This window comes from Chelonoidis abingdonii, chromosome 6 (assembly GCF_003597395.2).
Source record: "Chelonoidis abingdonii isolate Lonesome George chromosome 6, CheloAbing_2.0, whole genome shotgun sequence".
NCBI lineage: Eukaryota > Metazoa > Chordata > Testudines > Testudinidae > Chelonoidis > Chelonoidis abingdonii.
In genome coordinates, this window is record NC_133774.1 from 26,127,482 (window position 1) to 26,155,348 (window position 27,867).

The 27,867-nt window shown below is 41.7% G+C and overlaps 1 protein-coding gene across 1 annotated transcript in view; it reads left to right on the top strand.

Moving 5' to 3' along the window:
* LOC116824569 (sperm flagellar protein 2-like) overlaps positions 1-27,867 on the top strand; it is a 96,366-nt gene that overhangs the window by 4,458 nt on the left and 64,041 nt on the right. Inside the window, exons 2-15 of the mRNA XM_032779921.2 lie at positions 4,197-4,416; positions 4,906-5,036; positions 6,767-6,848; positions 7,823-7,896; positions 8,702-8,805; positions 9,355-9,611; positions 13,788-13,896; positions 14,631-14,788; positions 15,542-15,700; positions 16,216-16,302; positions 20,399-20,538; positions 21,706-21,833; positions 22,317-22,455; positions 25,045-25,182. Coding sequence (XP_032635812.1) covers positions 4,200-4,416; positions 4,906-5,036; positions 6,767-6,848; positions 7,823-7,896; positions 8,702-8,805; positions 9,355-9,611; positions 13,788-13,896; positions 14,631-14,788; positions 15,542-15,700; positions 16,216-16,302; positions 20,399-20,538; positions 21,706-21,833; positions 22,317-22,455; positions 25,045-25,182 — 1,923 coding nt within the window. The 5' untranslated portion in view covers positions 4,197-4,199. The remainder of the gene's footprint in view (positions 1-4,196; positions 4,417-4,905; positions 5,037-6,766; positions 6,849-7,822; positions 7,897-8,701; positions 8,806-9,354; positions 9,612-13,787; positions 13,897-14,630; positions 14,789-15,541; positions 15,701-16,215; positions 16,303-20,398; positions 20,539-21,705; positions 21,834-22,316; positions 22,456-25,044; positions 25,183-27,867) is intronic.

Consider the following 27,867-nt stretch of genomic DNA (forward strand, 5'->3'; position numbering starts at 1 on the left):
GCCCCAAAAGCAAAGGAGGCTAGGCGTATGGATTTATTGGGACGTAAAATCTACTCTGCCGGGGACCTCCAACTCAGGGTGCCAAACCAACAAGCCCTGCTTAGCCACTATAACTATAACACCTGGTCAGCGGTTGAGAAATTCACAGAGTTAGTCCCCCAAGACTCGCATCAAGAGTTTGCGGCCCTTTTGGAGGAAGGAAAGAAGGTGGCAAGAAGTTCTCTCCGGGCCTTGTTAGACGCAGCCGACTCCGCAGCCAGAACTCTGACTTCAGGAATTGCCATGAGATGAATATCATGACTTCAGGTATCAGGCCTTCCACTTGAATTACAGCATATGATACAGGACTTGCCCTTCAAAGGTCAGGACCTATTTTCGGAAAACCCTAAGCTGCAGAGTCTGAAGGAGAATAGGGTGATCATGCACTCACCTGGGATGCACACACCGCAGACTCAGCGCAGACCCTTCCGGCCCCAGCCTCAGTGCCCTTACCCGCTGCCTAGACAGTTGCAGGACTTCAGCAGGAGGTGTGGCCGAGGCAATCGTAGATGGCAGTCCAGACCCCAAGGAGGTCAGAATCACGGCCCCGCCAAACCACCCATGGGACCTAAACCAAACTTTTGAAGGCACGCCCGAGGGTGACATACCAGTTGTTCAACAGGATCCTTTCTCTCCCTTTTGCAACCGCCTCTTCTTTTTCCTCCCTGCATGGACCCAACTAACTTCAGATCTTTGGGTCTTATGCACGGTAGAATTTGGATACCGCCTTCAGTTTATTTCGTCCTCTCCTCCCACCTCCCATCCTCGTCCCTCTTCAGGGACCCCTCTCATGAGGAAATCCTTTTGCAGGAGGTACGGTCCCTCCTTGCCATGGGAGCTATAGAGGAGGTACCGAAGGACTTGAGAGGCAAAGGGTTCTACTCCTGCTATATCCTAATCCCCAAGGTGAAGGGAGGTCTCAGACCAATTCTAGACCTGCGGGGACTCAACAAGTTCTTGATAAAGTTGAAGTTCTTCATGGTATCCCTGGGGACCATCATCCCATCCTTGGATCCTGGAGAGTGGTATGCTGCCCTCGATATGAAGGACGCTTATTTTCACATTGCCATTTATCTTCTGCACAGACAGTACCTCAGGTTTATGGTCAACCGTCAAGATTTCCAATTTACGGTCCTTCCATTTGGCCTCTCCACAGCCCCGAGTGTTCACAAAGTGTATGGCCGTAATCGCCGCCACCTTCCGTCGTTGACCCATACATGTCTGCCCATATCTCGACGATTGGCTCATTTGCGGGACCTCCGAGACCCAAGTAACGCAGCACGTGGGCATTGTCAAGGACCTATTCATCCAACTAGGCCTGATGATCAACCTAGAGAAATCTACTCTGGTTCCCACACAAAGAATAGAGTTCATTGGGGCCATTCTGGACTCCAGTCTCGCCAGGGTCTGCATACCACAGCCGCGGTTTTACGCAATGATATCGATTATACAAGGCCTACAAAAATTCCCAACCACTTCGGCTCGAACTTGTCTTGGCCTTCCTGGGTCACATGGCTGCCTGCACGTTCGTGACCAAGCACGCCAGGCTACGCCTACGTCCCCTTCAAACTTGGCTCTCCTCAGTATACCACCGGGGAGACACAATATAGACAGGTATCTCACGGTTCCCCCGAGACTCCTAGGCTCCCTCGACTGGTGGTTGACGCCCTCCCTGGTGTGTGCAGGGATGCCGTTCCATCCGCCCCAGCCTTCTATGGCCCTGACGACGGATGCGTCATCTCTCGGCTGGGGTGCTCACCTCGGACATCTTCGCACTCAAGGCCTTTGGTCATCTCAGGAGCTGGCCTTGCACATCAATGTCCGAGAGCTGAGAGCAGTCCGCCTTGCGTGCCAGGCGCATTTCAACAGCATCTGCAAGGCCGTTGTGTCTCAGTGTTCACAGACAACACAACGGCCATGTATTACATAAACAAGCAGGGGGGAACGGTCCTCCCCCCTTTGTCAGGAAGATTTTTTCAGAAAGATTGGAGGAATCTGCTTACATGTCTGGTCCCTCTCAGAACCCAGAGAGAACACGGACAAAGAACAAACACACAAAACAAAGACTTCCCTCCACCGAGATTTGAAAGTATCTTGTCTCCTGATTGGTCCTCTGGTCAGGTGTTCCAGGTTCACTGTTTGTTAACCCCTTACAGGTAAAAAAGACATTAACCCTTAACTATCTATTTATAATACAAGATCTCTCCCCGGGCTCGATCTTGGACGCTTTCCTGATACTGTGGACGAGCCAACTGCTTTACACCTTTCCACTATTTCCGCTGGTTCACAGGGTCCAGCTAAAGCTCCACAGGGAGGGAGATTGCTTGATCATGATCACCCCAGCATGGCCCAGGCAGCACTGGTACACCATGATGCTCAACCTGTTGATAGCCAGCCCAATTACCCTGCCTCTTCACCAAGACCTCATCACTCAGGACCACAGCAGACTTCACCACCCAGACCTGCAGTCCCTTCACCTCACGGCATGGCTCCTGCGTGGTTGAGCCAGTCAGAGTTACGCTGCTCTGCCTCAGTAGAACAAGTACTCCTGGATAGCAGGAAACCTTCCACTCGCTCTACGTATCTGGCCAAGTGGAAGCGTTTTTCCTGTTGGTGCGAAACGCAAAATGTTACTCCCACCGAGGTCTCGATCCCCACCATCCTGGACTACCTCTTGTTTCTCAAACAGCAGGGGCTAGCGGTATCATCATTGAGGGTGCACTTGGCAGCCATTTCTACCTTCCACCCAGGGGAGAATGGCCGCTCTGTGTTTTCACACCCTATGGTTTCCAGGTTCCTCAAGGGCTTGGAGTGCATATACTCCCAAGTGCACCGCCCTGCCCCTACCTGGGACCTCAACCTGGTCTTAACCAGACTTATGTCTCCACCATTTGAGCCGCTAGCAACTTGCTCGCTGCTATACCTGTCCTGGAAGACAGTTTTCCCCGTAGCCATTACATCGGCCAAACAAGTCACTGAGCTTCGAGCGCTCTCGGTGGACCCACCGTATACAGTGTTTCACAAGGACAAGGTGCAGTTGCGACTACACCCAATCTTCGTCCCTGAAGTGGTATCGGCCTTCCATATCAATCAGGACATCTTCCTTCCGGTCTTCTTCCCGAAGTTGCATTCATCACGATGGGAGCAACAATTGCACTCCCTAGATGTCCGTAGAGCGCTCGCATTTTATATCGAACGGATGAAGCCCTTTCGTAAATCACCCCAACTCTTCGTTCGCAGTGGCAGACCGAATGAAGGGCCTACCTGTCTCCTCCCAGAGATCTCCTCTTGGGTGACGGCGTGCATCCGCACTTGTTATGACTTGGCTCATGTTCCCTCAAAGCCATCTCACCGCACATTCTGCCAGGGCTCAGGCTTCATCTGCTGCCTTCCTGGCTCATGTACTAATCCAGGAAATATGTCGCACAGCTACCTGGTCCTTGGTCCACACCTTTGCTTTGCATTATGCTCTGGTTCAACAGTCAAGAGCTGATGCAGCCTTTGGCTCAGCAGTTTTGCATTCTGCCACATCTCACTCCGACCCCACCGCCTAGGTAAGGCTTGGCAATCACGTAACTGGAATCGATATGAGCAATCACTCGAAGAAGAAAAGACGGTTACTCACCTTTGTAACTGTTGTTATTCGAGATGTGTTGCTCATATCCATTCCAAACCCGCCTTCCTTCCCCACTGTCGGAGTAGCCGGCAAGAAGGAACTGAGGAGTGGTTGGGTTGGCAGGGGTATATATCCGGCGCCATGGCGGCGCCACTCCAGGGGGCGCCCAGCCGACCCACCGAGTGTTGCTAGAGTAAAAATCTTCCGACGCACGTGGACGCAGCGCGCGCACACCTAACTGGAATGGATATAAGCAACACATCTCGAAAAACAAAAGTTACAAAGGTGAGTAACCGTCTTTTCTCTGTAAAACGGATAAAAATGGGCTTACTGGTCTGTAAAATGCATAAAATAATACATACCTATCCCAAATAGGTTTTAATGAGTTTTAATTAATAATGTTTGTAAAGACCTGTGATATCTTTGGATGAAATACAGCATTCTAGCAGTGCAAAATATTTATTTATTTGTGTATTTATCTTTTAAAAGATGAAATACAAGGCATAGTCACAAATTATTCTCTGATTTGTTTTTGATACAGAATATGGTAGGGGAGTGGTGCCCACCTGAAGAGCACAGAGGAAGCAAACCTCCACCTAATAACAATATATTGGGTCATGTGGTTCATAGATTGATGGACATTGTCTACCCTCCAATGCCTGAACACCCACCACCTATATTTCCTCCGTTTCCTATCCAGGGATGTGTTTTAGGAAAGCTTTTTAGTGGAAAAAGCACCTGTGTAAAGTTCTTGGAAGAAGGTAGAAGGTTTTTTTCTGTAGACTTTTTTATTTTTTTTGTTTGTTTGTTTACACTTTTTAAAGCCCCAGTCCTACAATGAGCTCTTTGTGGTCAGATCCCTGCACCTGCAGAGCTCGTTGCAAGATAGGTATCTCAGATGCATCAGAACTTACAAGGTCTGGCTCCATGTAATTTATTCTCTACCTTCCAAAGTAAAAGTTCCTGAATGTAAAAGTGTATTGTTAATTCATTATACCTCATAAGTTTACCGCTTCAGAATTTATTAAGTAAAGAACTGTGAGAAATGTTTTCACAGAACTTCTCTGTAGATGGCTATAAAATGGTCAACAGACTAATTGCAGTTACCAATGTACATTGTACAGGCTGTAGTGTAGTGTGCATTGCATTTAATAAAACTGCCTTGTCAGAATTAGTTTAATTGCATTTAATAATCTCTTTCCATTCTTTCCAAAATGGAAACCTATCACAGTAATGTTTCTGTCTATTAGCTTGCAACATTCAGGTATTGTCTATTGATACTCTGGTCCAAGACAGCATCAAAGCTTTCCATGAGAATGAAAAGAAAAGTGAAAGCAGCTTGATTCCACAAGAAGCAGAGGGTTCTGGGAAACAAAATGAAGTAAGTGCAAGTTTCATTTCAGATTTAACGGTTATAAGGAACAGCGAAGCAGGCTAGGGGGAAAGTATATTGGTCATGTTCCTTCCTCTTCTTTGAGATGAGTCAGGTAAAGAAGACTTGCACAGGCAACCTTGATTCTGACATTTCCTAACTTTTGAGGGGTTGGCTTTGACACCTTAATAGTGTTTTTTTGGCATTCTTTTTATCATCATCAGACTCCTTGTCCCAATCTGCTCCCTTTATTTCCCCATGTCCAGCTTTATCCCCTCTATATTCAAAGCAGACTCCTTCCTGCTCCCTTTCTGCCTGGGTACCAGCAGGAGGGTCATAAAGAGCACAGGAGACACAGCCTCCTTGCTGTCAGTTCCAGGCCCCAGTCCTGTTACCCTGACCCAGAGCAGCAGTTACAGAGAAGGTACCTCGATAGCCTTGTAGTATGCTCTGTTGTTCTGTGGGGATGGCACATGCACAGTCTGGTCAACACTGGGATTGTGAGAGGCTCAAACATGCTCAGAGAAGAGGGAGTATTCTGAAGTTTTAACTGTTAAGCTCTAGCAATTCTCTACTGAGGACACATGAACAGGTAACTTTTCAAAGGCTTATAATTTGACTAAATTTAGGTGGATTGTCACGGGGATGGAAAAAGGTCCACCCCACTCACAAAGGTCACCGCTTTTCTAGATTTTAGGTCCCTGCTGGAAAGCATGAGGATGCCAGACCATTTCAAAGAAAAGGTCACCATAATTTTTTTAAAGGTCAACACAATGTATTTTTCCTTAACCTCAGTCTTGGAAACATCTGAACCCTTCTGTCTGAAATTTTCCCAAATACACCAAGCATAGAAAATTTCAGCCCAAATAAAGTTTGGAAAAGTTATAAGAAACTGATAAAAGGCTGATAATGAGGAGTGTTGGGCAACCTTAGTAATAGGTGCTGATACCAGTCCTGCCTATAAGAAAGTCCACATTGTGTGGAGCTGCCTAGTAATAATCACACATTAGGATGTTCTGTTAAGTAGGAGGAACCTTACACTGAATATAGGCATAGAAAGGAGTACAGACCCGATCCCTTTATTATATTAATGCACTAAAATCTCAAGTCACTGGAGAAAGAGATTATTTTTAAAAACTGCAGTGACAGAAAAATAATTTAACCTCAAACTGAAAGAGTAAATCAGCCCCATCTATAGCACTGTAGATTAATGTGTTGTTACCATGCAAGAGTACTCCCTTTGGATATAAGTAAAATGCCAGAATATTCCCTTTGTGCAGTGTGACCAAATGATGATTTCAATCTCAACTGCAAACCATTCTTAAGATTTATATAGGACCTGATCCTGCTTCCATTGAAGTCAATGGCAAAATGCCCACTGACTTGAGTGGTGCAGGACCAGGACCATAGTGAATAGAGTGATAATTACCTTCTAGCCTGCTCTGTTTACCTGAATTTAAGTAGTGTCATGAGTAAATAACAATCCTCTCTTTCCTGTCACTCCATCCCCAACTTTTCATTTGCTTTTAAGTTACCATCAATATCAAAATACTACTTACACTCATCATTCCAGGATGACATTAATAACTTTTTCTTACTGTTATGCACCTGACAATTAGTTTATATATGTTTAAATAACTGAATATTCAATAAAATACTTTTAAAACATCCAAAACCTATCCTTGCTTAATGTTATGAAAACTAAGAAATGTGGTTTGTGATTGTTTAATTTATAAAAGGTCCTGAAGAGGCCGCCTTCAGCTTCAGCATCTCAGGTTTTTGAAACAGTGCCAAAGAGCATGTCACTTGATGGAACGAAAGGTAAAAATGTGTAGAGTTAATTGGATTTTTTAAAATAATTTTGATGGCTGGATTTGAATGGCAAAAAAGAGGATGTCTCCATCCCCTGCTGATTTTTTGCTTATATGTTCTCGCAGGTATTTGTTAGTGCCCACTACAGCTCATGCTTTGCAAAAGTTCCTATTATAACCCTTGTTTCAGCATACTCATAGTTTTCCAAAATGTTCACTCTGAGGTTGAAACTTTTTCAGCCTCCTTGTATTAGGATATGATGGTTGAAAATAGTCTTTTCACTTGGGCAGAAAATTTTAACCTCCCTTTTTTGAATATGACTCCAGCAAAAACATGTTTGAAGTTTGAAACCTGAAATTTGTCATGGACATAGCCCCCACACCTGTGAACACATACCTAACTTCAGATACATGTGTAGTCTCATGGAAATCAATGAGACTACTTGTGTGCGTAAACTCAAGCACATGGAGAAGTGTTTACAGGACTAAGCCATATTCCTTATTGACTATTTGTGGCATCACATAGTGTGAGGAGGATAAAAAAACCAAAATAGTAGTTATTTTATATTTGGAGAGTGACAACAATATGTTGGGTGCTTTATAGAGAGGTATGAAGACAAGAATCCTGCCCTGAAAAGCTTACAGTCCTGAAAACTCTTTCTCCTGTGTGTAGTCCTTACTAATGCAAGTTGCCCTATTGAAGTCAGTTCTCAGGAGTAAAGTCTATTCATGTGAGTAAGAATTTGATGGATTGTCTCTTCAAAATAAATAAATAAATAGACTGAAAAGGAGAAATTATAGTAAAATAATTATGAATAACAAGCTCCTGGAGATAGTTTCTGTGCCTCCCCCTGTGTTCTGACCAGTGCAGAGAATGCTGACAGTACTCACTAAATAAAAATATGATGTAATGATATTATGCATGCATAAGAATAAATGTTAATGTAATAAAAGTAATATTTGCTGATGTTTTGCTATTGCTAGGTAATGGTCTTGTTGGAAAAGAATCTTCTCATCAAGACATTAAGTCAAGCGAGAATAAGGATGAAGTATCCAAAGTATGTAAACTGACTTTGACTTCCACCATGTACAGATTTATGAAATGTCTGTATATTAAACAAAACCAGTTAATAGTGCACTTTTCTCTTACTATTTTTAATTTATGGACCATGCCACAGGCTCGTATTTTATATAAATATGAAAAATGATAACTTTACTCAAAGTAACTACACAAATTTAGATTTGTTTTCTGTGTTGGCTTTGTCCTCTGTGTCATCAGAATTATCCACAAATACCTCTTCATTGCATATTTCCCGTGCTTTTAAATCTGCTTATTACTGTATCCAGAACATTCCCAGAATTTGTTACTATATTGGTCCTACCAATATTAAAATGTTTATTCCTTAGGGCTAGATTATGTTAGCCTTATACTAAGTAGTACCTTACTCAACAGGATGTGGGAATATCCTGAAGACCTATAGAGAGCATGACTTTGGTTACTATAAAAACCTCAGTCTTGATTATAATCTTACACTAGTATAAATCAGGACTGGGCTCCACTGGAGTTAGTAGAGTTACATCAGTGTAAAACCAGAGTGAGATCAAATCAGGCCTCTTAACTTTGAATTTCCTGATTTTTTTAAATGCTTCATTTTTCAACCTTAACATTGCCTAACATGAATTTTTGCATGTAATGACCAAGACCCTAGGCCAGTTTACACCTGCTGAGGATCTTGCCTTTATTAGTAATTGAATATGTGTTTTAAGTGTGCAGTGGAATGCATACACTTTAACAATTAGTGCTCTGAACTTCTTGAACATGATATTAGTACTACATATCCTTTTAACTGTTCTTTTCCACAGCTATCTGTTCGTGCCTGTCTTGGTGCAGCATCAGAGAAATTGTTGAAGAAAGGAAAAAATATTCCTGATGAATTGCTAGTTGACATCATGGTGGAGGCTATTAAGTATGAAATAGTGTAGTTTGCTTTCAAACATAATTATATACTAAATAATTATATATTTCTTAGGGGTAGATACTGCCATTCTTGCTCCTGGTGAATAATACCTGACTCTGCGAGTAGTCCCACTGAAATAGATGGAGCTACTCATGGAATAGTTTTCACTTCTCCGAACGAATAGGCACACTGAGCAAGGCATGCACCTCCCTCTAGAAATGTGTTATTTACTACTGTAGTTCCACATGTTGGCAGAGAACAGAAAATTGACATCTTTTCTCATGGTATAAAGATCAGCCCACAGGGTTTGTTCCAGAAAATTGCAGTCCTTGTGTTTTGTTTGTTTTTAGTCCTGTTTTCTGTGGTTTTCTGTTTGGAAAATCTTTTGATTTCTAATGTTAATTTTACTGACATACATTGTTATTTTATAGAATTGTCATGGTATTTTGTTTTACCTAATTTCAAATCAGAGAATTATAGGAAAACTCTTTATTATTAATGTTAATATTAAGTTAAAGTAGTTTCTCTACATGTTTATAGTTCCTTGTTTATGTTTAGACGAACACCGCAGAAGAAGGGATGGGTCATGGATGGATTTCCAATGACAATAAACCAGGCAAAACTACTTGAAAAAGCACTTACAGGGAGTGATTCAGACAAAGCAGAAACAAAGGATGAGAAGTCTAAAAAGCCCTCCCTAGTTACAGACCCAGCAGCCCCAAAAAATCCACCTTTATCCCGACCTGCATTTGATTTTGCTCTGTTATTAGACATTTCAGACACCACAGTGCTGGAACGTGTGGCTGGCATGAAGGGTGAGTTATACTTCACTGCATATATTTTAAAAGCTTAGTGACACCCATATCATGATAAAATGGGAAATACAAAGTAGTTATGACACCAAGAGAGCTTTAATCATTAATGTACTGCTTGGTTGCCATATCTTTACAACACCAAGGATCAGATTGGTTACATATGAGGAGTTTGTGGACTGAATTGTAAAATCACATATAAACTTACATAATTTTTATAACAAATACCAGAAACTCTTAAAAATTTACTTGTATCTTCCCTGATGATGATGGATAGGAATTGTGTGTTCTTTAGATTCGTCATCAGATTTGTTCTCTATGGCTAGGTCTACACTGGGGTGGGGGGTGGGGGTGGGGGGTTGACCTAAGATACGCAACTTGAGCTACAAGAATAGTGTAGCTGAAGTCCGCATGTCTTAGGTTGATTTACCTGGCTGTGAGGATGGCAGCGAGTTGACTGCTACCGCTCTTCTGTCGACTTCACTTCTGCCTCTCACCACGGTGGAGTTCTGGAGTCAACGGCAGAGCAATCGGGGATCGATTTTATTGTATCTACGCTAGATGTGATAAATCGATCCCTGATAGATCGATCACTGCCCGCCGATTTGGTGGGTAGTGTAGATGTACCCTTAGTGCAGTTCTAAAAAGAGGGAAGCTATTGACTACATTTTAATATTTTTCAGGCTCTTTTTGGGCCTCTGACTTCAGAATGTATATTCCTGTTATAGTGTATAACTAAATATATATGACATACTAATCACACACTAGTTACAGAAGTTATCTCCAGATTTACGAAAATGTCTCACAATAACTTATACTCATTGGAGCAAAAAATCGTTACTGACAAATTTCTCTAAATCTCACTAGATCTCATAGAGTTACTATACATCATTAGTGCAGGTACTTTCAAACTATTGTAGTTTTTTTTCCTTAATTTTCAAGATCTATCTGCAGCCAAAAAATGCTCTGTTTGTTTATTTGTTTTAATCTGCATGATGTTGGCACCAGCTGATGTGCAATATCCCACATAATTTAATGAAGTGTCAAGTAGAAAAAATATAGGATACAGCAAGTGCAGAAATGTGACTAGTTAATTGTGCATGTGCAGACATCATTCTCTGAGAGCCGCATATTGCAATGATTGAAAACTAGGAGAGATGCAAAAGGGAGAAGAGAGAAGGTGTACACCCACACAAGTGGCACCACTACTCCCCACAGTGATCACTGCCTTCAGTATGTATGTTCATTTACTCCTGTGAGGATGCAAGAATAATTGTTTTTGACAAAATAACCAAAGCACATTGTATTATAGAGTAGAGTCAAAGATAAGGTGGGGAACAAATGGCCACCCCTACACTCCACTCAGACCACATCTTCTTTGTCACCTTATACCTGATGCCTATGGGGGGACATATTATCTTGAAGAGAACCTACGTTGTCCAAACTGAAAGGAGAATGCCCCTTAAATGTCCAAAGAATGACATAGGGCTTGTCTTTACTGCCATAGTTATCTGAAGTTAGTAACTTGAGTTACTCCGCTCAGGCTACCCTATCTCTGAGTGAGATGGCCACACTGGGAAAGCACAGTGATTTGATTAGCAGCACTGAGGCCACGTCTACACTACGGGATAAAATCGAATTTGCTAAAATCGGTTTTATAAAACTGATATTATAAATTCGATTTCATGCGGCCACACTAGCCACAGTAATTCGGCGTTGTGCGTCATTTGCCCGAGGCTAACATCGGTTTCTGAAGCGTTCATTGTGGGTAGCACTTCCGTACTATCCCATAGTTCCTGCAGTCTCCCCCGCCCCTTGGAATTCAGGGTTGAATCTTAATTGTCGCGGAGGGTTCTGGGTAAATGTCGTCAGTCATTCCTTCCTCCGGGAAAACATCAGCTGACAATCCTTTCGCACCGTTTTCGCTGGATTGCCCTGGCAGACGCCATAGCACAGCAACCATGAGCCCGTTCAGCTTTTTTTTTTTCTGGCACCGTATCCATACTGGATGCCCGCGTGAGCAGAGAGGTGATACTCAGCGCACACAGGCAGCATTCACTTGCTTGCAATGTAGCAGAGATGGTTACCGGTCGTTCTGTACCGTCTACTGCCGGAAGAAAACTGGCAATGAGATGACGGTTATCTCTCCCCCTCTGTACTGTCCACTGCTATCATGAGTGCCACTGGCTTGAAAATTTTGAAAGCAAATTGGGATTGACTCCACTTGCGGACTGAGTCAATCCCTCCCTATGTTTCTAAAAAATAGAGGTCCGTCCTGCTAGAATAAAGGCAAGTGTATTTAGAGGACCAGTTGTACAGAGCACAGCGCCTCGTGTCACTATCACAGGGGTGCTCCTTGCAACAACCGCACCCGTTGCTTCCTCCTCCCCCAACCTTCCTGGGCTACCGTGGCAGTGGTCCCCCCCCATTTTGTGTCATAAGTGTATAAGGAATGCGAGGAATAAGAAACAGAGACTTGTTAGTGAGATAAAATGAGGGGAGGGGAGCGCACTTGGATGGAGCCTCCCGGGGCTGTGACAGTCAGGCAGTACCGGAAACTTTCTTTACACAGGAAAGGGAGGGGTGAAGCCCCCAGTTGCGATGATGAAGCTTGGTTATTAGCTGTTTTGTGCATATCTATGGGAGTAACCAGCAACTGGTGTCAATGTCACCATGTAAATATGATGAGATTGTGGGCATTCCTACAGTTATCCGTTCTACCACCTGGGAGGGCAAGGGGGAGAGGAGCCGGACATGCTACTGCGAAAAGCCATCGCGATTCTACAGCAGAGCATTCAGCTACTATCATAGGCGACATTGAAGTAGTCAAGGAAATGATTTCTTTAAACCCTTTTCTTTTCATGTGCTGGGGGAGGGGGGAAGAAACTGAGAGCTGTTCCTGAACCACGCAAGACATTTGTTTGAACCTACAGAACTATTGGGAACTCAGTCCAAGAATGCAAATACCTTTTCACGAGACTTGCTGTGGACTGTGGCGGATTAGCCTGGATCCAGTCATTACCCAATAATAGTACAACATAATCCCCTCCATCCATAGCATGCCATGAGTCCCCTGGCTTATCCCGTAACGCTGTACAACAACGCGCTTTGTGTATGCCTGGATTTTTTTTCAACACTTTGAGCGTTTGTGTTCTGTAACGGAGCTGCTGGTACAAGAGATTTGTCTCCCCATACAAGCGATCAGAAATCTAAGGTATCCAAAGTATGTCATGCTGGACTCTTATTGATTAGGATGCATCGCCACCCTTTGACTACAGAGCTTATGCAGCACGCTGCCGGCAAGCAGGAAACTGTAATTCAAAGTTGCAAAAAGGGGCCTTCCTGTTTACCTGCGCAAAATGCACTCCGAGTCAGATTGCTGTCCAGTAGCGGTCAGTGTGCACTCTGGAATCGCGCTCCGGAGACCAATACGTCGATTCCGTCACACTTAACTCGGTAATCCAGTAACTGTTAATACTCAGAAATTTAGCGCTCTACAGTCTAACAACTTTCTCTCCGTCGGGGTGGATACAGAAATCGATTTAAAGAGCTCTTTATATCGATATAAAGAGCGTTGTAGTGTGGACGGGTACAGCGTTAAATCGATTTAACGGCCATTAAATCGATTTAAACGCGTAGTGTAGACCAGGCCTGAGTGATTGGATTAGCAGTAGATGAGTTGCTGTTACATGAGCTGCTGCATCCCTAAGGTGTTACTAGCTCAAACACCAACATCATTCAAGCTTCAACCTATACCCTTTGACCAATTAGCTCAAGCTAGCTAGCTCCAGCTTAAAGCACCACTTAACTCTAGCTAGAGATTTTTGTGTGTGAACAGAAGGTGAGTTAAAGGTAAAAGTTGAGTTACAACTAGACCTGACAATGCAGTGAAGACAAGGCCTTAGAATTTTAGATTTGCAATTCTCAATAATTGTGCTGCTAAAGCCCTTTGAAAATTTGACAGTAAATGCCATAGTCTCAGGAACCTAATGAGAATGTATTCCTAGTAAAGTACTGTATTACCATCTCCTTTGTGTAGAATGTATGGAGCCAGTTTTAAAAATGAAGGAGTGAAGTAGCCAGTCAACGTTTTCATTTTGATAAACTTTTTAACAGGAACACAGAACAAGTCTATGTAGTAAATTGTTTCAAGAGTCTCTGATATTTTCTACTCAACAGATAAATCAGGGTCATCACAGATTCAGCTGGAAGACAGTGATCAAGCTTCAGATCTTGAACTCAAAGAAAGAGAGAAGATCGATTTAGTCAGGGACCAGATAAAACATAGGTTTGTTACATTTAGTACAGTAAGGCGCTACTTCAGCAGAGTACTGAAGCATGTGATTAACTTTAAGCACGTAGTAGTCAAAGTATACTTGACTTCTAATGACACCATTCATGTACTTAAAGTTAAGGATGTCCTTAAGAAATTGCTGAAATGGGGCCCAAGTAGATATCCTCATATGTTGGTATAGTATAAATGATTCTCAAATAAATAATTCATATACTCTACTTTTCAAAGTCTTGAAAATATTATTTTTCAAATTCATATCAAAACAGCTATTTACATATTTATATTATGTGATACGTAAATGCATGTTGTGTCTAAATTTGGTCTAGGGTATTAGATTTCCAAAATTGGACTTTCTTTTATCCTTCTCTTTTTTTTTAATACAAAAACAGTACTATACTTTCTTTTAAAATCATTTGCGCTAAATATTTAATTTTGTATAACAAGCAAATTTAAAGAGACAAAAACCTGCATTTTTAAATTTGTGATTAGTTTATATTAATATATTAATAATTATTGATTTTTAATGATGATGAAATAGAAGATTAGTTTAACCTGTGACCTTGTCTACACTGGGAGTTCTGCATCCAGAATATCTTCAGGATTGGCATTAGATTTAGATTATGCACTATGCTATTAAATGTGTTTGTTGGGTTGGGAATAAGATTTTATTTTTCACTATTTGTTTTAACATTTTAATTTTAAAATTATACACTGATATGATTTCACAGAATTATGGGCTTTCTAGACAACTGGCCAAAACTGGAGAAATGGTTTTCAGTGCAGCAAAATATTCTAGTGAAAGTTAATGGTGAGACAGAAAAGAACCTTCTGCTTAAAAGGATAAAGGAAATCTTATTGGAGGAAACTGCTAAAAAAGAGAATAGAAGTAAGTTTTTAAATTCATGTTTTTCACATGGAAACTTTAATATTAAAATATATGGTTGGGTGTTTATAATTCAGAAGAGAGCTTAAAAAAATCTCGCTGCCACTGAAAGGTATAATGTTTTTGCAGGTTTGTGGAAAAGTGACACATTTTTCATTCTCACTGCAAATTTTTTTATATAGACAAAAACATTTTCTAACTGTATATTTTATTGACAAAGATCCGTATTACACTGCGGAGGCAAATAGATTTCCCCCCATTAGGTGAAATTTTATTATTTTGCCCATCAAAAGCTATATTCATTTGCAGAAATGGCAAAACTTTGCTTTGGATCAGACTCACAAAAATACCAACGTCGGAATTTTGGTAGTTGTTCAGCTGTTGTATGTGTATTGATGTGTATATATGGATTGTGTAAGCCTGGGCCAAATTCTGTTCCCAGACACACTGAATAACTTAATTGGTGTTACTCTAGTTTTACAATTGTATAACTGAGAGAAAAAATTGTCAAGTTGTGTTTAATTTAAAAGGGCATATTTTCTGCAAGTCTCTATAAATATATGGCTTGTGCAAAGGCAAATGGATGCACCCGTTTTAAATGTAGCTTTCTTTTAATGCTAATCCATTTAAATACATAAAACAAAAGTAAAAACATATTTGTAAATAATCTTCAAGATTTATTGGTTCAAAATTAATAATATGTTCACAGTACCTCTTTTATTAGATTATATGTGTTTTATTGAAATTATGTTGAAGGAAAAGAACTGGAAAAAACAGAAGCTGAGAAAAAGCAAGAAGTTCCTACCCCTTTGCCACAAGCTGAGACACTAACAGTTCCAGCAGATAAAAATAAGGAAACTGAATCTCCTTCTCAAGATAAGGAGCCTATGCCTGCAAAGTCCAAATCAGCCAAAGGTTTGTCAGCCATAGCAAACTTATTTATAGAGCTCTTTCTTAGCTGTTTGGAACAGCTCCTGGGAAATAATAAATATTTTCTGTGTTTTTCAAAAAAAGATTAACTAGAGCTTATTTCCTATTAAATAATTGTCCCAAACCTCTGAACAGCCTGTCTATCTTTTCCAATTATATGAATCTGTTTCACGGCTTCTCACAGATACTTTGAGAAGAGATTCTAAAATGTTCAAAAGGAGTTGTCCAGCAGGTATAATTTACTTCCTTGAGGTAACTGTGTATTAATTTCAGCCTTTCCTTCCTGTGTTTAACCTTAGAGCTAGTACCCTCGCCATCTGAGACAGCACAATGTATATACAGGAGTCTATATATGTTGATAATAAAGACCAAGTTTTCATTATCAACATACTAATATACCAATTTCTCTCTAATGCTAACACTTCAGAAATGCTAGTAACTCTGCATCTTAAAGGTGTCTCTGTTGTGTTCCTTTGTGGTTTTTTTAAAACTTTCCCTAGAGCTACCCAAAAAATCAGAATCCTTTAAGGACAAAAAGATAATGAAAGATGAAGCACCCAAAGGAAAAGATGCAGCAAATAAACCAGGTAAAGTACACTTTTGCATTTTTTTTTTTTACTGTTTTGGTAATTAACATAAGGATGTATAGTTCTTACTTACCTTCCACTCCTCTCTTTAAAAATAGTGTTGATAAAAGTTAATTAGGAAGTAAGGCACACTGAGATATAGACAATTTGGTGTAGTATATCAACAAAGGGAGATTCAGCTACTTTGTGATGAATTCTTGTAAATGTCACACATGACAGATAATTGGATAAATATTCCAAGCAATGACGTGGTTGGCTTCGTCTTCTGCGTTTATGTGCCTGCACTTTGGTGTGAAAGCCCGGCCCCACTGAAGTCAATAGCAAAACTCTCATTGATTTGAGACGAGCAAGGATTTGACACTTGAGAGTCTGGAGGTGCTGCAAAGCACTCAGACCCGGTGGGGCAGTAATCGTTTGGGTCAGTCAACAACAAGCAATTCAGGGTTTGTGTTGATGAATTCCAAATGGAGTCCAATGCTGTTCTCATAGGCTAGAGGGATATTGTGAGCAAAGCAGGGGTATGCGTCTAGGGCTATTAAGTGAGGGAGCAGTGGGAGGAGTTTTAGGGCATTGACAGGGACATCACAATGATATCCTTTGAGTACTTTATTTGGTCATCAGCTTATCTGCTTTCTGTCATACTAAGTCAGCACTTTCAGAAGCAGCAGTTCCTTTGGGGAATACTAGTTATGCTATTATTGGATGTACAGATTTGTCACAGCTATGAGGCAGTGAACCAAGATATGTCTTCACTAAAAATTTAAACAAAAAAATGGGACTATTGTATAGCATTTTTAAACGAGCTTACTATACACAACATGACCCATTCAATTCTCTACTCAGTATAGCCAGTATTTTACCATACCTTGTGTTCTTGTCTGACTGCTCCCAGAACAAAATTATTTGGTTGGATCCCCCTCCTAAAGCAGTACAAAGGTGAAGTGCAGGTGACAATTGCAAATCTTGTCGCGCTTATAGTTCCTATGGATGGTTTTCTTAAGTAGTTTTCCACATTTTCCTGCAGGCCACTAGATTTTTTTCCCCCATTTTCCTCCTTGAATGATCTTATCTTCCTTTATCTGCCTTGGTCTTTCCCCCAGTTCTTGTTCCACTCACTTTCTGCTCCTTCCATACTTCTCACTTCTCCCTCAGTGCCGGCTTTGGATCCAAATTCATCTGTTTCTTTCCTCTTCCCTATATATCTGATTTTTCTGTTTTAGTCCTTTTCTTCCCCCTTGAATCTTGCACATACCATCTTCTTGCCCCTCCTGTTGCCCATTTCTCTCTCATTCCTCAACAATTTAAAAACACCTAGTATTTAGAAAGTTATCCAGTAGTGAGAGTGATTGTAAGTACCCACTTTTTCATTTTCCTTTTGCTGGAAGCCTTTCAAACTATGTGTTGTGTATCCCCACTTGCAGGGCTATGACCTATGCTTTACTTTGTACTTTGCAGTACATGTAAAGTTAAGAGTAGAGTGTATATCAAATGAAGCACTCTGAGTAACCCTAATGCCTAGGGTTGATTGAATTTAAAAACAGCAATGAAGTCAGGGATAACCTCAAAGGATTATTGGTCCTAGAAATTATTTCAGTCTGACTCCAGCTCTTCCCAGCTCTGCTGTATAGAAACTGTAAATATTTACAGTGTTCAAGCTCCATCAAGCAGAAATTACACGGTGATACCTTGAAATCATGGTACTTATACTGTCAGTCATAATGGTAACAATACCATTTACTTTTTGTTAACATGGTAAGTAACTTGTTTCATTATCTTTCTATTTCTTTCACAGCAGAGCTTTAGGAAACCTAATTTTTTTTGCAAGTCAAATAAAATAAAAGCTAAACTGGAAAATATCACTATATAGCTGCAAAACTACTGATTTCAGCTATATATTGGTTGCAGGGTGACACTATGAACACCTGCAAACTTTGTTTGATGGCAACTAAGCATCTTAGGTGTCTAGGTCCATGTAAAAGCAGCAGAGAATCCTGTGGCACCTTATAGACTAACAGACGTTTTGGATCATGAGCTTTCGTGGGTGAATACCCACTTCGTCAGATGAATGTAGTGGAAATTTCCAGGGGAGGTTATATATGGCCTAGCATAAGCAAGAGCTAGAGATTAACGAGGGTTAGTTCAATCAGGAAGGGATGAGGGCCTGTCTAGCAGTTGAGGTGTTTTTGAAAAGCCAAGGGCGCCCGAGAAACTGGTTCTGTAGTTGGCAAGCCATTCACATGTCTTGTGTTCAACCCTGAGGTTGATTGTTGTCAAATTCATGAATTGAAAGCTCCAGCAGCTTTCTCTTTTTGAAGTCTGTTTCTGAAGCTGTTCTTTATGCTGCAGTATGGGCCACCCTTAAGGTCTGCTATTATGTGCCGCCAGGGTTGAAGTGCGCTCCTACAGGTTTTTGTATATGGCCATTCCTAATACTGATTGTTGTCCATTAATCCTTTTTCCGTAGGGACTGGGTCCATGTGGGCCGATGTGACTAGCAAGTAGGCGGCATTGCTGGATATGATGGTGTTATTACGATTGGTGGACGTGCAGTGAATGACCCGGTGTGGCTGTGGGCTGATCTGGTTAAGTCCTTGTGGATGGTGTCCCCCGGTTGTAGATTAGTTGTGCGCAGAGGTTGGCCATCGGGTTTTGTTGGCAATGGATTGGTTTCCTGAGTAGAGCTACTATTTGTTGCAGTGTGGCAGGTTGCTGGTGAGAATACGTTTCAGGAGTTGCCACGTTGTCTGTGTGCAGGGATTGGGCCTGGCCCCGAGGGCCTGTGAAGTGTGGGTCTATGTTCCAGTGCTGCGCGTTGGTAGATGTCTGCGATGAATGCCGTTGGAAGAGGAGTTTTTACTGGGGGCTGTATGTGGATGGCCAAGTGGAGAGTCCTGTTGATTTCTTTCTATTGGGGTTTGTTTGCAGTAGGCAGGCTTTCTCGTTTCGGTACACGTTTACTGCTCTGTTGATCTTGTTTCCTTTATTTCCTTGTGTGGTATGGTTTTGGAGAAGCTTGGTGGAGATTTTGTTAGTAAGCGGGTGTTGGTCCTCCTGTTGAGGGGTTAGAGGCAGATTGGCGGTGACCTCAGTGTTGGGCGTATCAATGGATTGTTGGATGTGGCCTGGGATGGAGCTGGAGGGCTGAAGGTAAGGCATAGCGATCGGTAGGTTTTCGACATAGTGGTGGTGTTAATGTGGATCCATCATTTATTTGTGCACCGTGTTGTCTAGAAAGTGGGGACTTCCTGTGTAGATTGAGTCCGGGGCGAGGTTTGCCATGGTGCAGACAAACCCATTACCAACTCTGCCCACATATCTTACACCGGCGGACCCCATTTCACAGGACCTATACCAGATCAGGCCACACCCATATCCACCGGTTCATTCACCTGCACTCACAATGTAATATACCCATCATATGCCTATGCATGCCCCTCTTGCTATGTGACATCGGTCCCACAACGTAGACCAGTCCTACGGAAAGGATATAATTGGGGACACAAATCAGATATTAGGATGGCAATATACAAAAAACTGAGGAGCACTTTCAACCTCCCTGTGCCACTCTATAGCAAGGCACGCTTTAAGGTGGCCATTTCCTGCAGCAAAAAAACTTCAGAAACCAGTACTTCAAAAGAGAGAACTTGCTGACGCTCAATCGTCTGCAAATTTGGACACCAGTCAAATCAGGCTTGTAACCAAAGTGACTGTGATATGGCTTGGCCAAAATACTACAGCCAGTTTCTCTCCCTTGCGTTTTCAGTACCTCAACGCTAGAACCAGGGCGCCTCATCCTTTCCTGAATTGAGAAACATCCTCCGTCTATTCTCTAGCTGTGCTTTAGCTAGGTCCATATATAGACCCTGGGCCACTGAAAATTTCCCACGTTACATTTCATCTGACGGAATGTGGCGTTATTGCTGACCACGGAAAGCTCAATTTATCCAAAACGTCTGTTAGTCTATAAGGTGCCACAGGATTCTCTGCTGCTTTTACAGATTCAGACTAACACGGCTACCTCTCTGATACTTAGGTCCATGTATTTATTCTTATGTAAAATATATTTGAGGGCACTAATTGTGCATTCATATTTAAGGCTCTGTTCGAGGAAAATCACCAGGGAAAAAATCTTCACCAGCTACACCTGAAGATATACCTCCTCCCACCCTTGTAGGACCACCACCAATTAAACCAGGATCAGATGAATGGGTTTATGTAGATGAGCCACTTCCCAAGGTGCAGTAGTTCAAGATTAGGAATCTTTTATATGACTATATTGAATTCTATATAACTTTTTGTTCATTACAAACGAATTCATTTTTAAAGATATTTCTAATACTTAATGAATGCAGGAGAGATTGTAGCATGAATTACAAATATAAATACCTAAAGAGATGAGATTTTAAAAATATGCTACAACTCAGTGTACAGTATTCAAAATATCTGATAATTTGATAATGACGTATATTAGAAGTTTATGGTTAATTCCTCAGAGTTACAATGCACATGGTAGACAAGATGGTAACACTTTAATTTTATGAAAGGTGTATCCAGAGTAAATATTGTATTTTGGCAGGGTATCTGTAATATATTATAACTAAGGCTAAGTTTTTGTCACTGATATTTTTAGTAAAAGTCAGGGACAAGTCATGAGAAATAAACAGAAATTCATGGCAGCCCATGTCCTGTCCCTGACTTTCACTAAAAATATCCCTGACAAAAGGCGTAGGTGGGTTCAGCACCCACTGCTGCTGGGGCTCCCGGGTCCCCCACCAATAAGGTGTGTGGGAACTCCAGGGTCCCTCTGCCCCTGGGGCTGGATTTTTGTGGTGTCCCCTTGCACCAGGCAGATGGTAGCTGCAGGATGCCCTGGCTGTGGCTGCAGCTACAGCTGGGTAGCTGTGGGTAGTCCTTGCTGCTCACCGCGACTGGGCAGCTGCTTGGGGTCCCCATACCTGCCTGCTGCATCTGGGCAGATGCAGGGGGGCCACTGGCCATGGCTGGGCAGCTGCTTGGGGTCCCCCCACTTGCTGTGGCTGGGCAGCTGCAGGGAGAACCCCCATGCCCCGAGGCGGCTGGACAGCTGCACTTCCATCAGCCCTTCCTCCCTGTGTGGTTGGGCAGCTGCAGGGTCCTCCCACCAGGTTGGGGGCTGGAAGCTATGAGGGCAAGGCTGGCTGGGAGCTCCAGCCCCAGGGCAGAAAATGTCACTGAGGTCAATGGAAGTCCCAAATTATATGACCTCCGTGACATAATCATGGCCTTAATTATAAATAAAATAAAGGAAATATATTGTTAACCTGATGTCCAGAGATACCTCTTTCCTATACTTGCTGATGGAGTATTTGGACAGGCTGTAGGAAGTATATAAAGTAAAGATTTGTGTATTTTAATAATTAACAGGAAATACCTGGATTTTTAGTACCTTATTGGGAAACAGTAGAAAATACTTATGAAAATACCATCAAAACTATACTTAGATGTTTAAGAGAAGAACAGTATTCTATGATTCACTACTTAGCAGATAATAGGTGAGTAACAGTAGTTTACTGCATTAGAATTCTCATTTTATATTAATCCTCTAGTACACTATAAAAACAACGAGGAGTCCTTGTGGCACCTTAGAGACTAACACATTTATTTGCACATAAGCTTTTGTGGGCTAGAACCCACTTCATCAGATGCATAAAGTGAAAAATACAGGAGTGGGTATAAATACGTGAAAGGATGGGGGTTGCTTTACCAAGGGTGAGGTCAGTCTAATGAGATAAATCAATTAACAGAAGGCTACCAAGGGAGGAAAAATAACTTTTGAAGTGGTAAGAGACTTCTCCATTACAGACAGTTGACAAGAAGGTGTGAGTAACAGTAGGTAGAAATTAGTATTGGGGAAATTAATTTAGGTTTTGTAATGACTCAACCACTCCCAGTGTTTATTCAGACTGCCACTCTGAAACCTAGTACACTATTTATGTTTTAGCGCTAAAAGTCTTCTTTTGACTCACTGTTCACAGAAACCGTTTTAAGGATTACCTGAAGCGTCCAGACCATAAGCAGGAGTTTGTATCTCAGTGGCAATCTGATTATAACTCCATTGCTGATGATCTGTGGGAAGATGAGGAAACAAAAGCAGAATTACACCAAAGGGTTACTGTAAGTAAATGGCAAATGTTTCAATTTATGTAGCTCTGGAGCTGTGTACATCTTTGGGCATTTGATTTCACACAGGACTGATGTAATATGAATATGAATATTAACGTACTAATGCTACCTTGCCTAGGTAGCTATTTTATCAACCCTTCTCACTCTCCACCAGCACCAAACAGCACCAGTCACAACCGCTGCTGCCCAATGGCAGTGGCGGTGTGTGGTACAAGTCTCAGAGCCTAGGCCTCTGATCGAGTATGTCCACATTTCCCCCCACTAAGCATGAGGAAGAAAGAGGAGGGAAGGGAAAAGCAGCCCCCACATGCTGAAAGAAAAAGAGTCGAGGGAAGGAGAAAGAAAAGTAGAAGGGGCATATGGAACACTTCCTCAGCCTTTTCCAGGTGAGCTCTCACCCTCTTCCAGGGCCAGCTCTGGTTTTTTTGCCGCCCCAACCAAAAAAAAAAAGGAGTGGGGGGGTTTGGGGCGGTCGGAGCAGCAAAGCAGGGGAAAAAAAGAACAAAAAACCTGCAGCACAGCCGGAGCGGCAAAGCAGGGGGGAAAAAAGAGAAAAACACAATGCAGCTGGAGTGGCAAAGCAGGGGGAAAAAAATAACAACACGGTGCGGCTGGAGCTGCAAAGCAGGGGGAAAAGAAAACAAAACAAAACAAAAAAAACCGGCATGGCTGGAGCGACAAACTTGCCATGCCACGCTTAGGATTGCTCGGCTGGTGCCTGGAGCTGGCCCTGCCCTCTTCCCCCATCCTCCAGGCCCAGAAAATGTCTCCATTACTTCTGGCCCCATCAGAATTGCGGCCCAGCTAGCAATGTGAACATTTGAAAAATGAAGAATTGATTACATGACTGGCAAAAAGAGAGAATGATTTATAATATCAAAATGTCAGAATACCCTTTTTCCAGGATAATAGCATAAACCCAGTTAAAAACAATGTCCAGAGGCTAATCAGAAATACAGGAGTTAGAATATCCCATATGTGATGCTCTATCTCAGTAGCAAAACCTGAGGTCACATGGAGAGAAGAATAGACTTTATGTGCAGAATTCCAGGAGATGGAAAAAATTGTGGCAGTTGCTACTAAAGAATCAGCTTCATTAAATAGAAATGGAATGCAACTTACATCTTAGAAGAGGGGTTCTCAAACCAGGGGTTGGGACCCCTCAGGGGGTCACAGGATTATTACATGGGGGGTTGTGAGCTGTCAGCCTCCACCCAAAACCCCGCTTTGCCTCCAGCATTTATAATGGTGTTAAATATAATAAAAAACTGTTTTAAATGTATAATTGGAATCGCACTCAGAGGCTTGCTTTGTGAAAGGGGTCACCTTTACTAAAGTCTGAGAACCCTTTCTTAGAAGATCTGCATACAATTAAATAAAACTATTGTATTTTTCATGTTGCAAGTTACTTTAATAATACCTCCTCTTGGCCATAGTGATTATAATTTTATCAGTAGGCTAATAATTTAAATTAATAGCTATTACTAGTGGACTGAACGTAGCCACTTATATTTCCCCTTCTTTGCTTTCTTTTTACATTGACAGCCTGCAACTGATAAATTGGTAGGAGAAAAGGCTAGAGAACCAGTGGTGAAAAACTTACCCTGAGTCAGATTTATTGCTACTGTGAAAGAGACAAAGTGGTAGTTGTTTTAATATACAATGGCAAAATCTTTCAGCAGATTTTTTCAAAGCACTTGGTACTCTGGTGAATCTTACTTGTATTAACTCTGTTGAAGAGATGAGTTTATTACATTGCAAATAATTTTCCAACTGTTTTGCTGAAAATGATTGATTAGATCTGGCCTGATGTCCTTGGCATCATGTTGGAATAAGAAATTATAACTGCAGTGTCATTTTTCTGAAGTGCATTGCAATGAAATCCTAAAAGCTTAGGGAACTATCCTGGAGGTTAGTTATGGTGGGCATAGGACTTGGAATAAGCACTGTTTTCTTTTCTTTTCATTCTTTTCCTTTGTCAAAAATATGGTCAGTATACCAGTACCTCTGTTGTCAATTTTGTTCTTTTTTTGTGTGTCTATATAGAAGAAATCTGGGAAATCGCCATTAGATAAAGGACTGAGTGCTTTTTAAGAGCAAAGCATGAGGAGTACCTTCTTTCAGGTTTAAAAGCCAGTGCAGGTACATCTCTGCTTCAAAGATCTATTTGCCATAAGTGGCTTTTGGCCCAGCAAAAATTATATTCTGGTCCCCAAAACTGTGCAGGTTACAGCCTCCACCACCACCACCAATTCTCACTCCAGTATTGGAGAAAAAACAGCTGGTACATTGTGCATTCATTGGTACCAGTATTACTGGTTGTCTCTTCTTACTTCTCAGTCAATCCATGCCCCTAGTAGGTCTACAAAGCTAGATTTTGTGAGCTTCAGGGCCTAGTTGATTACTGTTTGGCCAGGTTCTTTTGGACTGACTTTTATTATACTGAGGAAAAAGGTGTTTAATTAACAATGGGATTGAAGTAAGGTGCCTTTGCCATGCACACCAGTATAATTTCTTAAATATATGAAAGATTGCCTAAGGTTTTACACATCAGCTATTTGCAATAGTATTTGTATTTAGGACCTGAGGGACCTTCTCTGGGATATTTGTGAAAACAGAAGAGAAGAAGCAGAGCAAGAACGTAGTGATATCATGAATGATGGCTGGTTACCAGATCATATGGGAATTCTGATGAACCATTTCTTTTCACTTATGCAGGTATGGTCAATTGCTAAATCAGTATAGTTCTGATCCTGCAATAGTCCAGGCAGACTCTTGGATTAATGTATTTATCTCAATGGGACTTCATGTATGTGGTCCCTTAAAACTACACGGTCAAGACCAAATATCCTTTAATTCAATCCTACTAAAGAAAGAAGCTGACAGAAGTGAGGAGTGAGAAAATAAAAAAAAAAGGGAGACATGCATGTGCACTCCTGGCATTGTATCACCTTCTGGGCAGAGCTGATCAAGAGAAATTCTATTATCATAGTCCTGTAAAAATAAATTTTCAGGCTATATTGCATAATGTCACTATTTGCATTCAGCTTACCAATCAAATGAGTTTAGTGAAATATCCTGGTGCTAGTTATCCTTTTCTATTTATAATGGCCTCTGTTCTCAACTTAGCCTTCTAAATGCTATAATTATATACAGTGCTACCAGACCCACCTATTTTAAGATTGCCCAACACTTACTTTTATAAGACCCTGTTTTCTGTTGCTTTTAACTTTCCCAAACTTTAACCATTTGGGGTGAAATTGTATATGCCAGATGTCTTTTGGAAAATTTCAGCCAAAACAGTTCCGCCATTTCTAAGAGTGAAGCAAAGGAAAAAAACATTGTTTTGCCATTTAAAAAATATCTGGTCATTTTTTAGATTTGGAACATGGACTTGAAATTTGATAGGGATTGGCGTTTGTATCAGTAATGTACCTTTTGCTGTTCCTGAAAAATTCTGCTCACGTTTGGCCAAACCTTTGAAAAACTTCATATCACACTTGTTCAGTAAAAACTTCCTAGGGTTTAACAGATAAAATCTCCAAAGGTATTGTCCTTAATGAATATGCTGCATCCCTTCACAGCTCCTAGTGACCAGACTGCTCATGCACCATCACCACAGAGTCACTGAGCATGCTCCGGTCCAGGGCTACAGGGTTGAAGCTGGACTTTCCCTGTAATTGCTGCTTCCAGTTGTTCCAGGGCATGGAGAGACACTAGAACTGAAAACAAGGAGACTCTCTCTCCCGTGCTCTCAAAGACATCCTTCCCTTTTGGTGCCCAGGCACCATGGATGAAGAAGCTGTCTGACTTGAATGCATAGCGGACAAGAGTCATACCGGGAGGGATGGAGGTAGGGAAAGGAGTAGACTGAGTCAAGGAGTCTAGTGAGACTGGAACTGGAGGTGAGGAGAGACAATGTGAGTGAGTGTTGGGGGGTGGAGGAAATTGTGACTCAGGTTGGGAAATGGGATTTGGTGGGCAAGGAGATTCACAGCTGAAGTCAAATGAGAGCTGTGCTCTGAATATAAAGTGCTATCTAATGCTAAGTACTCTGAAAAATCAGACCCTAAGCTTCTTAAATTAGGCATCCAAAATTAGTGGATAGTTTTACCTTAATCTCTCTGTGCCTCAGCTCACCCTGTAAAATGGGATAATACCATCCCCTCCCCTCACCGGGGTGTTTTGAAGATAAATAAATGTTTGGGAAGCACCCTAATCAGTGCCATAGAAAAGCTCATGAGGAAATTCATAATTCTGTATTCAGACTAGGGTTTGAATAGTGTGCCATGAATAAACCTTAGGCCATGCTTTGAATCGTGCAGATAAAACAAAATATTGAATAATGGATCTTAATAGCAGCAAAGAATCCTGTGACACCTTATAGACTAACAGACGTTTTGGAGCATGAGCTTTCGTGGGTGAATACCCACTTCATCAGATGAATGTAGTGGAAATTTCCAGGGGCAGGTATATATGTGCAAGCAAGCTAGAGATAATGAGGTTAGTTCAATCAGGGGGATGAGGCCCGTTCTAACAGTTGAGGTTGAAACCAAAGGGGGAGAAATGATTCTGTAGTTGCAACCATTCACAGATTTGTTTAATCCTGAGTGATGGTGTCAAATTGCAGAATGAACTGAAGCTCAGTATTTTCTCTTTGAATTCTGGTCCTGAAGTTTTTTGCTGCAGGAGGCCACCTTAAGTCTGCTATAGTGTGACCAGGGAGTTGAAGTTTCTCCTACAGGTTTTGTATGTTTCCATTCCTAATATCTGATTTGTGTCCATTTATCCTTTTCCGTAGAGACTATTCAGTTTGGCTGATGTACATGCAGAGGGCATTGCTGGCATATGATGGTGTTATACATTGGTGGACGTGCAGGTGAATGAACGGTGATGGTGTGGCTGATCTGGTTAGGTCCGTGTAGTGTCGCGTGTAGATATGTGGCAGAGTTGGCATCAAGGTTTGTTGCATAGGATTGGTCCTGACTAGAGTTACTATGTGCGGTGTCAGTTATGGTAGAATATGTTTCAGGTTGCTGTGGGCGAGGACTTGGCTGCACCCAGGCTGTGAAAGTGTGGTCATTGTCAGGATGGGTTGAGTTCCTATGATGCGTTGAGGGGTTTTAGCTGGGGCTGTATGTGATGGCCAGGGAGTCTGTTGGTTCTTTCTTGTTGTCTTGCAATAGGAGGCTTTTGGTACAGTCTGGCTCTGTTGATTGTTTCTTTACTTTCGCGGCGGTATTGTAGTTTAGAATGCTTGGTGGAGATTTGTAGGTGTTGTCTCTGTCTGAGGTGGGTTAGAGCAATCGGTTGTACCTCAGTGCTTGCTGTAGGCAATGGATCTGTGTGATGTGCCCGGGATGAAGCTGGAGGCATGAAGGTAGGCATAGCGGTCGTAGATTT